The following is an 11,442-nucleotide window of genomic DNA, read 5'->3' on the forward strand; positions in this document are numbered from 1 at the left end:
TCTCCCTCTCCCTCTCCCTCTCCCTCTCCCTCTCTCTCTCTCCCTTTCCCTCTCCCTCTCAGTCTCCGTCCTCCTCGCTTGCTCTGACTCCTTATCTCTGTCCATCTGTCTGTGTATCTGTTTTTTATCTTTCTTCCTTCTGCTATATCTCTGACTATGTCTCTGTCTCTCTCATCTCTATCTTTGTATCTTTCTCATTTTTCTGCCTACCTTGATCTATTTTGTCTCTTCATGCCACATGTGCAAACACACACACACACACACAAAGGCACACACATACACTGCCCACTTGCCCACCCCATAGTAGCCCAGGCTGGCTCACAGGCCTCACCTGCAGGAGGAAGCAGACCTCATCCATGCTCGGGTTCTCAGAGATGAAGTTCTGGAGAAGTAGGTCGAGGGCACGAACTGTCTTCTTGTACAGTAGCTGGCGAAGGACAGGGCTAGCTAGTGTCGTGGTCTCTCCAGCTCCTCCACGAGGGCTGAGAAGCATCGACTTTCCTGGGTCTAACTCTGGCAGGTTAAGGCCAGACCATATACTGGCAGTGTCTGGAACAGTGAAACCTGCTTCCTGACTGGTTTTGTTTTAAGGGGAGGTATGGATGATGTGAATAAACTCACAGGTCCCTCAGGCATATCCTCCCCAGCTCGGTTCACCCCTCTCCTGACGCCTGCTGTTCTGCACTCTTTCCTGCTCTTTTCCCAAGGAGGATTTTTGGCTGATATCTCAGCCACTGAAAACTCAGCAGATAGATACAAATAAAATATCTTAGTTGGTTGGTTGGTTGGTTAGTAAACTTTTGTACCAAGTACAGGAAGGCTGTGCATGGAGCCAGTATAGCTCTAAGACCAGGGTCTGTTTAAGCAGAAAACCTCAAAGGTCCTGAGATTTCTAAGATTGAAGAGAGCTTGTGCTCCAGGCAAGATGGATCTGCACCAAGACAGAGCTCCTCTTCCTGCCAGTCATCAGCCAAGGCTAACCCCTAGCCTAGCACCAGGAACCCACACCCACACCTCTGGGAGGGAGACTTGCTAAGTCCAGGGCATCACCGTGGTATCTGAGGCTGGCTCCACTGAAAACAAGTCATTCCTCGCGTCCTTGGTAGGAGGAAGCGTATATACACTCTGCAGACAGGTCTTCAGGATCTGAGACTTGAGAAGGGGTTTGAATCTGGGCCGCAGGTTACTGCAAGAGAACAAAGTGATAGGCTAGGGTGCAATGCTGGTCCAAGGGGCCCCCAGAAAAAAAAAACATGTCAGTACATTAGAATGTGAAAATAGGCACTGTCTTGGCTCAGAGCAATGGCAGGGGCTAACACAACGCGGGTTATGGTGAGCTGTTCTGATTCATTGGCACTTGCTTGGGGGGGAACCTAGACATTTTGTGGGGTCAGAATCAACACTATGAGTAGGTCAGCATATGTCCAAACATAGACAGCAGTGAGATCAGGGGTCAAGGGTGAAAAGCCAGGCTTCATGTATAACCTGGGTTAGGGCCCAGTCTATGCTCAGGACTGTGTTCAGTGTGTAACTATGACCAATGCTTAGGTTTTGCCAGTATTAATTTATCTTGGCCATGATTAAAAGCAAACGTAATCTTTTAGGCAGAATATGCAAGGCCTCAGCAATCCCCTAATCGGATGACCCCCTTAGGCCCCAGCCCCTCACACACTGACTGTACCACAAACTCAGGACTTCGCTTATCACTTCCCATGCTCTGCGACAGTGAGTTACCTCAGGCCAACGATGACCAGTATGATCTTCTGCCGTGAGAAATTGGTCAGGGAGTTGGGCTCCTTCTGGAGGATGCCCTGGAGGGCAGAGGAAGAGCAAGTTTGGCAGCTGCCTCTGGCTGGTTACCCTGGGTCCTTGGGAGTACCCAATGTGGACCCCAGTGCCACTCACCAAGAGGCACTGGATGAGCTCTGGTATCTGTGTGAACTTGTACCTCTGGGAGCTATACTCTGTCTGGAGTGATCTGGTGAGCAGGATGGACGCAGAGAGGAAGCTGGACTTCAGGATCTCATCCTGTCCCCCATAGATGACCCAAAGGCCAAGTCAGGGGACACTTCCCTAAAATCCTGTCACACAACCCAAGCAGCCTCCCCTTGATCAGGGGACCAGGAAGGTGTGTACCTCTCACACACACACAACACATGCACAGAAACACCCATCCCACCTGTATACAACATACACAACCCCCACATACACAGGCACACAGAGCTATTGCATTTACTTGGCAACCTTACTCACACATACAACTCTGCCAATTGAGGAAGCTAAATATAGGGTTCCTTTCTCCCTGGGTCAGCCTCAATACCCTGGAAATACACAGCCTTATCTCAGTCAGCTGCCCACCAAAGAGTTGGACCCAGGAGTACAAGGAACAGACCCCGAGTGGGCTCTGTTCCCCAGACACCAGGGAAGCCATGAGAGAGAACTGCTTCCATGAGTTAACCCAGGTGTCCTGCCCACCCACCCTGCCTTTCTATGGAGAGGTGGGGCAGGTCTCACACAGGGGCCACAGGAGTAGTAGTACACCATCCTCGAGGTGATGTTGTCCACCCAGGGCAGGATATGCTCCTTGGTATGCTTGGCCATCTGCCCGTAGCACAGCAGGGAAGTGCTGCTGACCCATTTCCATCGAAGGTTGTCTGATGGCTGTGGGTGGGTGACAGGTAGGCTGGAGGGTGCCACATTCTCAGCCCTCCCGGCCCCCACTTCCCTCCTGCCAAGGAGAAAGTTGAAGCCCCTGTGGTGACTTAGGGTGCTGGCCATCAGTATCCCTCCTCCATAGGCTCAGGCCTAGGGCTGACACTAGTCCTCTTATCTAGGAAGTCCTTCTTCCTTTGTAGATTTTTCCCAGCACAGTTAAAGGGGTGGGGGTGGGGGAAGGTAGAGGGTGAGGGGCAGGGGTGTTGGCCAGGAAAGAGCTGCTCAGTGAATCTGCTAGGGGACATCTGAGAACTTGAGGCCCAGGATAGCATGGCACTCAAAGTCTTGGGAGGCTTCTTGGCTCAAGATCCTTAGCTCAATAGTTTCCACTCCTAAGGTCTTAGAGAGGGGGACTCTTATGAACCATGGGCACAAAATAGACCTTTCATCCATCCCATGTCCCCTATACTAGCCCCTAAGGGAAACTGGCCAGGCAAGAGCCCTAGTGTCACGAATGGGCATGTGTAAGCTGGCACCCTCTCTGCCCAGAGCTGTCCTGTTCAACATGTTCCGATACTCAGGACCTCCCTACCTGGCTGTCCTCGGTTGCAGCAACTGATTGCAGAAACTTGGTACGACCCAGGTGCTCCAGCAGGGCCCACACCTCTTCCAAGTGCTTGGTGGAGGCCAGGCCCACAGCCAGCGCAATGCCCTGTATACCAGAGCACCCTTGTGAGGCAGCCCACGAGTGAATGGCACAGGCCCTCGTCCAGCTCTCTGGGGCCTGTTCTTCCACCAGGGCTGCCTCCCAGAGTCTGGGCTGGTGGAAAACTGGTGAAGTGCCCCATGCAGCGAGACAATACCACAATACCATGATACCACAGTGGTGTTGAATGGGGCACGAGGGGTGGGGACTAGTATAGAGACACAAGACAATATCCTGAACCCACCTCCCGCTGTCTGGAGTGCTGATGGGACAGATCCAGGAGGCTGGCCAGGTGGCACTGCACCTGCTCCACGCTGGGGCACTCACGCAGGATCAGGCCGTAGAGGTGGAATAGGAAAGCCTGTGGCAAGGTAGGGGGGAGAGCAGGCTAATGCCGCTCAGAAACCATCGGAGGGCTGAGTGGTCAGAGCTACTCCATCCCCAAGAGGGAACCCTTTCTCCTCCCACTGTGTGGGACAAAGCATGGAAGGTCACCTCCCTAAAGCATTTCCACTGGGCCGAAACGGCTGCAGTTTGCCTGTGGGGCACTGACCTTATCAGTAGCCTTCCTGGGGTCGAGGTTGAGAAACTCTAGCAGCTTTTGAACAGAGGCATTCCGGAATGAGACCTCCGGCTTTTCCCAGAGCTGTGGGAAAACTGGTACTCAGGCCTCGCCTATCCCTTACCCAACCTCCAGGGTCGTACAGAGTTTAGAACTAGCAGAACAGCAGTCCTACCAGGATCCTGAGAGGATGGAGGACAGCCTGCTCTTAAATAGGCAAGGAAAAGTCAAAGATAAAGTCCCTCTGGGAGCCAGAGACTCAATCGTAAGTAAAGCTGGCTGTGCCCTACCTTTGCGATAGTGCCCTGAGACCCTTAGGACAGAAACTGACATTCTTAGCAGACACAGAAAGTCCTGTTGGCATTTGGGCATGTCCCTGGTTATTGTGCCTCTGTGTTGACTGACCCAACTGGGCATTTGCCCATTCTTTTCTGACTGGATGGTCTCCCCTGCTCACCTGAGCTTAGGTTCTCAGTCCCTACGTCTATGAATGCTTTGGTAGTCTCCCTAGCTTCCCTCTACAAGCACACAGGCCTGCTGTAGCCCTTAAAGAATGTTCCACTCTGATTGGCCCAGAGGGAGTGGGCAACGGCTGAGGGATATTGGTCATAAAAATTAATTTGATAGTCACACACCAGGAATAGCCCCATATACCCCAAGACCTTAAACACTCCTGGCATTGTCTGTGGTCCTCAATCTGGCATTAGAGAACAGGAAAGTTCCATATAGCCAGTCCTGAAGCACCCTGCCATGAAGGCTTTCAGAGTAGTCATGGGCCTGGAAATGCACTGGCCAACCCTGGCAGCATGGGACCTTGGGTAGCCTCTGTGCCCTTCCACCAGTAGGTGGGAAGTAAGGCATCTACTCACCCCCCCCCCCACTCGAAGCCCGTTAACACCTTCCCATAGAGGGCTAGGAGTTTCAGAGATGACCAAGACCTCTGGAAATCCAGGAGTGGTCGTTGATGAGTTCAACGTGGTAGCATGGGACAAGTTCCACAGAGTTCCTTGACTTCCCCCCAGGCCCCATGAATTTCCCAACCAGTGGGAGTATCAGTCTCTCTGAACCTACCTGGTTTTCCTTCTCTAGGATGTAGCAGATGGTTTCCAGTACTTGGCCCTGCTCCACGACCATCATGTTCTTGATCTTATTGACCACCATGTCCTCCCAGGATGGGTTGATATTCAAGTACTCCCCCAAGATCCCCACATCCAAGTTATCTGTAGAGATTCCAGAAGCAGGGGTGGGCAGTACAAGCCACATCCATCAGTCACTTAAGACCTAAGGAGCGGACTTCCTGAGCTGGGTGCAGAGGACCACCTCAAGGGCCACCTAGCACCTGCCCTTCCAGGACCGTGCTTGGCACACTGAAAGGACAGACACTGGAGGCAGACTTGCTTCCGTCAGCACAGATGCATCAAGGAGGTCTGGTTGCCAGCTCAGCATTGGATCAGGGTTCATCTGATTGGCTTGGGAGCAGAGACTTCACAGAGGCCAGGAATGTGGCCTCAACCACAGGTCATTTGGAGTGACAAACTGACATAGTTCCCGCCTAGCCTCAGTAGTGAAACAGCTAGCTCCTCCCATGTTTAAATCACAAAGCTGCAAGCAAGCATCCAATAGACTATCCGCATGGGTTTGTCATCTATACGCCTAAACAGAACTCTAAAGAGCAGGCATTTGTGCAGTCATCAGCCACAGACTTCCTGGGACCTGGCCATTCCCTGCAGTGTGGAAGAGCTGGAAAGGAGTTGGCTGCATCTATGGTAGGAGCTATGTGGACTCACGGAGGCCTCTACCTTGTCAGCCAGTCAGGGCTCCCACTGCCATAAACACATCCAAAAGAGCCACCACGTTGGTTATCAATGGGGTGGGAAGGTGACTCCTGGAGCTGTAATTTTCTATCTACTTGTGAGACAAAGACAAGAATGTGTGAGGGAAGACAGTTGCATCCTACAGACATGTGGCTGAGAAGTGAGTCCTTCTCTGAACATCTGCTCAGTAGCTATCTCCAAGTACAAACAGAAAGGCATGTCTAGAGCCACACCATTATGGCTTCCATCTGTCCCTCCAAAAGACTCATGGGATGAAGCCTTGGTCCACACAGATGCCTCCCCTATGGTCATGAGGGATCTGACCCACTTAGTGAGTGGCCTTATCTGCTGCTGCTGGTGTCAGTGTTGGTGGTGCTATTGGGAGATGAAGACTGGATGGAACAAAGTCGTCACTGGAATGCCCCTGGAAGGGTGTCTTCTTCTTGGTCCCTACTTCTTGGCCACCATCTGGTGAGAGGCTTTGCCCACCCGGACTTTCCACCATGCTGTTCTGCTTAGCATAGACCATGGCTACAGAAGTAGCCCCGCTGTGCACCAAATGAGCCTAAACACATAGGCCTTATGTCAGGTATTTTTGCAAACACCATGTAGAGCTAACAAAAGTATGTATAAAAGTCCCCTTCCTCACCAACAGGAAAATCCTAGAGGTTTCTTGATGGCTGTATGTTACTTCTGCATTATCTAGTGTTTTTCCAAAGATGATATACAAAGCCAGTCATGCTGGAAGTGGAACTAAAGCCTCATTCTGATTCACACACAAGGGTTGCCTCATGACAGGGCTCTTGTCAGACTCAACCTTTGCAAGCCATGACCTATATGACTTGATGCCAGAAGTGCTATACAGGGTCCTCACCTGAGCCTTGGTCTTGGCCCTGTGCAGTTATGGCAGAAAGGATCCTGCTGTTGGCATCTGAGGGTATCACTCACCCTACCCTGAGCTGGTAACCAAGACACTGCACAACCCACTGGAAGTCAGTAATTCCTTCACTCATGCACACACGCATTTGGCCATGCAGTAAAAACTTTTGCCTATCTACCTGCCAGGCACTGAGACCCTCAGTAAGCACAGCCACCCCTTATGCCCCCAGAGCCATAAGAACAACACAAGAGAAGCTGTGAGGTCCCTGTCCATCTGGGTGGCAATGGTCCCTAGTCTATCCCACCTAACTTCTTGGATGTAGGGATGGTAACACCATTTCAGCTGTCCTTCCTAGGGATGGAGACAGGTAAATGAGTGGGTTCTGCCCAGTACTCTCCTTCAGCAAGTCAGGGACTCAGTGACCCTCAATCTACACACTGTTTGGATGTGAGCACCTGCTCTTGGCCCCTGTTCATCCCAAGGGCCTTGGCCTCCCTCAGCAGTGTGCCCATCCCCTAACACCCACTTTCTGTGCACCCCACTTACTAAGCTCCAGCTCCTGCTCCTTCCTGGGCAATGGGCGATTGATCTTCCTACGGGGAGAGGATCTTTTTGAGGAGCCGGCAGGAGCCATCGTCAAGTATAACCAAAACGGAACCAGTGATTCTTTGGAAGACAGGGCCTGGCGAAGACAGGATATCTCTTACCTACCTGGGGACAGAACAGGACCACAGGGAATCTCAACCTCCTAAGCCTTCCTAACCCCCTTTCTCTTGATCAACTCAAGCCTCTCCCCCTTATACGCTCCAGAGACAACACAGTTGGTCCTGGAGGCAGCAGTGTGATGTTCAGAAGGCCTTGGTACAGCCTTTACTGCTCAGCTATTGTAGTGGTCCAAAGGTAGGGTAAATAAGAATGGTCCCCATGGGCTCAAATATTTGAATGCTTAGTCATCAGGGAGGGGCACTATTTGAGAAGATTTAGGAAATGTGAGTTTTCAAAAACTCATGCCAGTCTCTCTCTCTCTCTCTCTCTCTCTCTCTCTCTCTCTCTCTCTCTCTCTCTCTCCTCTCTCGATCAGGATGAAAGTTCTCAGCTACTGCTCTAAGGCCTGCCTGCACACAGCCCTGCTTCCCACCATGATGATAATGGACTAAACTTCTGAAACTGTAAGCCAGCCCCTAGTCAAATGAGTTACCTTGGTCATGCTGTCTCTTCACAGCAATAGAACAGTGACTAAGACAACTCTAAGACAGCTACTTAACATGGGTGTGGTGGGGACTCCGATTGTCCCCACTCTGCAGCCTTTACCCTGACAATCCTTTCTTCAGGCATCCCCAGAACTTGGCTCCAGACCCTTCTCTGTGAACCGGCCATCCTACCCACAAATAGGCTTCAGAGATTCTCCTTGGACTTGTTAAAATGTACCTTATGGTGCAGGGATCTGGGGACCCTATGTGTCACCAAGGCCACCTTCAGGCCCATAGTCTAGAGTGTCTGGTTGCAGGTATTGGCTACAGATTCACCCCATGCTTGGGACATGTCAGAACTCTGAGCCAACGCCCCATCTGTCCAGCCTTACCCAGTTGGGGTGTACACCAAACCCCTAGGCAGCAAGCTAGCCAGTTCCCCCTTTAGCTCACCTCACTGCTGTCTATCCACACCCCTGCTCAGTTTGGGAACCTCCCAAGTATCCTGAGGGCCACTTCCTGGCATTTCCTCCTGGTCTTGCAACTCTATTGTAAAGCATTCACGATTGGCCAAGGATACCTCTAGGTATGTATGTCTGTGAGGGTGCTTCCAAAACGGATCAGTCGAGAGGAGAAGACCTGACCCAAATGTTGGGTGACATCATTGCATAGGCCAGCGTCCCAGACGAAGTGAAGGGAGGGAAGGAGAAAGGATGAGGGTGCCAGCATCCTACAGTGTCCGGGCCTCTTGTTGACTGTTCTCAAGCTGTTCCTCTCTGCCATGCTTTCCTCACTCTGGCAGAGTGAGACCTCTGAAGCTGCGAGCCAGAATTCCCTCCTTTGCTTCTGTCAAGTCTTAGTCAAGCTCTTAGCACCCAGCCTACTCCCTTGCATCCCGAGGCTCCCGGTTCTGAGCACTCTCCTCCGCCCCATCCACCTATCTGCAGTTCTTTGCAAGCTCTGCTGGCTCTGGCCTGACTGGGGCTTGCTTCTTTATCACCTCTGTCCTAAGGCGTCTCATGGCTTCTCCGTTAACCCTGTGACATGGGGAGGGGGTGGGGGACCACTGAGCACCTACCTCTCCTGAAAAGAAGGCTCTGTTTACCTTCAGACCTATATGCTCCACGGGCCTGGCACTGTGTGCGCTCATGGTACCAGGAAGGAACAGTTGCTGTGAGATAAGCAATGTGTTGACTGACTATAGGTAAGAGCTAGAGAGTGACCGGCTGGGCAAGCATGGCTATGAGTGGGGAAGAGCATGAGGGCCTGCCTTCTAGCTGAGGGGAGAGCCTCTGGTGCTGCTCTGGCCCATTTGCCATTTTGTGCCCCATCCTGCTCAGGGCCAGGGACTGAGTGTGGTCCAGTGTTGGTAGCCTTAACACTACCCCAGGTTGAAAAGTCTGTTGCCCATCTAGGGCCTCAAGGTTCTCCCTGATAACCCAATTGTCTGGTCCTGCTACAACCCCAGCTAGAGCCCCTCCGGTCTGCTTTAAGTTATTGACCACCCCAGCCAGAGCTGACTCTGCATTTCCAAGCCACAATGGCCATGCTGTTGTCTGGCCATGCCATTGTCTGGCCATGCCACATCTGGCCTTAGCAACTTCAGGCTGTTCTGTCCTGAATTCTTTCCATCACCTAGAACTCTTAGTAGCTCCACCCATCAAACTAAAACTAGAGTGGGGTTGCCCTCAGGCCTCGAAAAGGGTCCAGCGATGCTGAACCTCTCTCTCTCTTTTGCAAACTGGACCCTTCCAATCTTTTCATGGAAGCCGCAAAAGCCATTTGTAAGTGACTGTCCCCGAGCCTGGGGTAGAAGTGGAGGGAAACAGGGACTAGAAGGCGGCTTGGAGGACATGGGACAAGACACGGAGACTATAAAGTAAGGGTCAGACAGTGACCCAAGGTGAGGGGGCCACTGAGGGCAGAGGGGGATCGCGTGTGGCTCCAGATGGCAGGTAGGTCTATAACGAGGCTTACAGAGAGGTGACACTGCTATCTCTCCTACCCCCCCTCCCCCTCCTTGCTTGTGCTAGCTTCTCCCATGCAAACTGGTTTTCCTCTCTAACCTAATCCAACCAGCTTGCACCTAACTGGGCTACCCAAGGAACCTAGAGACAAGCTTTTCAGATCCTTCTGGGTTCTAGTGTGTCCAGGGATTCTCTCTCAGTCCTCTAGTCCTCAGCCCCACAGACCCCCGGAGCCCATGCACAGCTCCTGCAGCCTGGTTCACTCAGCTACAGCTCCCTGCCAAGTCTCTTGTGGTCAGTCACAGTCCCATCAGTCTCCATGAAGCCATGGCCCTCTTTAGTTCTTTGAAGGGGGGGCACGAGGGTCCCATCATTGGCTTGGTATAAACTGTCTTATTACCTGGAATGTTTCTGTCTTGACTACCTACACGCCCCTCGGTCCTTCGTTGTCACCTTTCCATCCCTTTGTGCTGCAGCCTCTCCCACCTGAGCTCTCCAGCTGTCTCTTTACTCTCCGGCTCTGGGTTAGGGATGGGCTCCTACATGCAGTGAACTTCTGAGGGCCACCAGGATATCAGTGTGCTCAGCCCGTGAACTCTGTGGCTGCTGCAGTCTTTGGTGGATGAAGAAAGACTTCTGCGTGCTGAAAGGCAGAGCAGAAGTGACTTCCAGGCTACTCAAAGAAACAGAAAAACATGGAAAAGACCTGTTACTCACACATGCACACAGCTTGGGTGATAAACACAGATGACAGTCATTGCCAAGAGTTCCAGAGAACCCCACTGGTCAACTTGCACCTGTGTAGGTCATTTGCTGTCAAAGACAAAGAAGATTCAGAAAAGAAAATCTGCAATCACAATATCTTGGGAAAGTGGATCTTAAATTAAAATTCTGGGTCTTTGCCCCTGAGCATCACGGTCTGCTTGTCCTAGACTCCCACTTTCAGGAATTTATTCCGAGGATTAAAAAGTAGAAATGCCAAAATAAATAAATAAATAAATAAATAAATAAATAAATAATCACTGTTCACTGATTCTTCCTAGGTCTTAAATAGCCACAGGGTCAAAGGGAGACAGACGCTCAGTTGGCAGTGCCAGAAACCTGCTCCCAAAATGTCAACTGATTACACGGATGTTGTCTGGCTCAGGGGCAAAGACCCAGAATTTTAATTTAAGATCCACTTTCCCAAGATATTGTGATTCCAGACTTTCTTTTCTGAATCTTCTTTTAAAAATGTGGGTTAGGGGGACTGTGCAAAGGAGCATATTTTACTACTGTCAGAAAAAAAAAACAAACAGCAAAAAGTGCTACTTAAAATTTAAAAAGCTGCCCGGCGTGGTGGCGCACACCTTTAATCCCAGCACTCGGGAGGCAGAGGCAGGTGGATTTCTGAGTTCGAGGCCAGCCTGGTCTACAAAGTGAGTTCCAGGACAGGCAGGGCTATACAGAGAAACCCTGTCTCGAAAATGAAAAAAAAGAAAAAAAATTAAAAAGCCGTCAGGTTTTTGTTTGTTTGTTTGGTTGGTTGGTTTTTGAAAGGCAAGCAGAAGATGTAAAACCATACCTCTGGCTTTGATGAGGGAGACTGAGAGGCAGAATCTGGTCCAGGGCGCTGCTAGCACCTAAAGTCTTGAGCCTGATGGCTTTGGGCAGCCTGAGAAGAAGGGA

General features: G+C 51.2%; 1 protein-coding gene across 1 annotated transcript in view; it reads right to left on the bottom strand.

The window, feature by feature from the left end:
- LOC110334448 (maestro heat-like repeat family member 5) overlaps positions 1 to 5,084 on the bottom strand; it is a 24,656-nt gene extending 19,572 nt beyond the window's left edge. The window contains exons 1-8 of the mRNA XM_021216160.1: positions 4,995 to 5,084; positions 3,915 to 4,007; positions 3,606 to 3,722; positions 3,248 to 3,367; positions 1,906 to 2,028; positions 1,735 to 1,811; positions 1,051 to 1,186; positions 332 to 427 (exon numbers count right to left, since the gene is read on the bottom strand). Of these exons, the coding sequence (XP_021071819.1) occupies positions 332 to 427; positions 1,051 to 1,186; positions 1,735 to 1,811; positions 1,906 to 2,028; positions 3,248 to 3,367; positions 3,606 to 3,722; positions 3,915 to 4,007; positions 4,995 to 5,084 (852 nt within the window). The remainder of the gene's footprint in view (positions 1 to 331; positions 428 to 1,050; positions 1,187 to 1,734; positions 1,812 to 1,905; positions 2,029 to 3,247; positions 3,368 to 3,605; positions 3,723 to 3,914; positions 4,008 to 4,994) is intronic.
- Between the last annotated feature and the right edge of the window lie 6,358 nt (positions 5,085 to 11,442).

The sequence above is a fragment of the Mus pahari genome, chromosome 17, assembly GCF_900095145.1.
Source record: "Mus pahari chromosome 17, PAHARI_EIJ_v1.1, whole genome shotgun sequence".
NCBI classification, from domain to species: domain Eukaryota; kingdom Metazoa; phylum Chordata; class Mammalia; order Rodentia; family Muridae; genus Mus; species Mus pahari.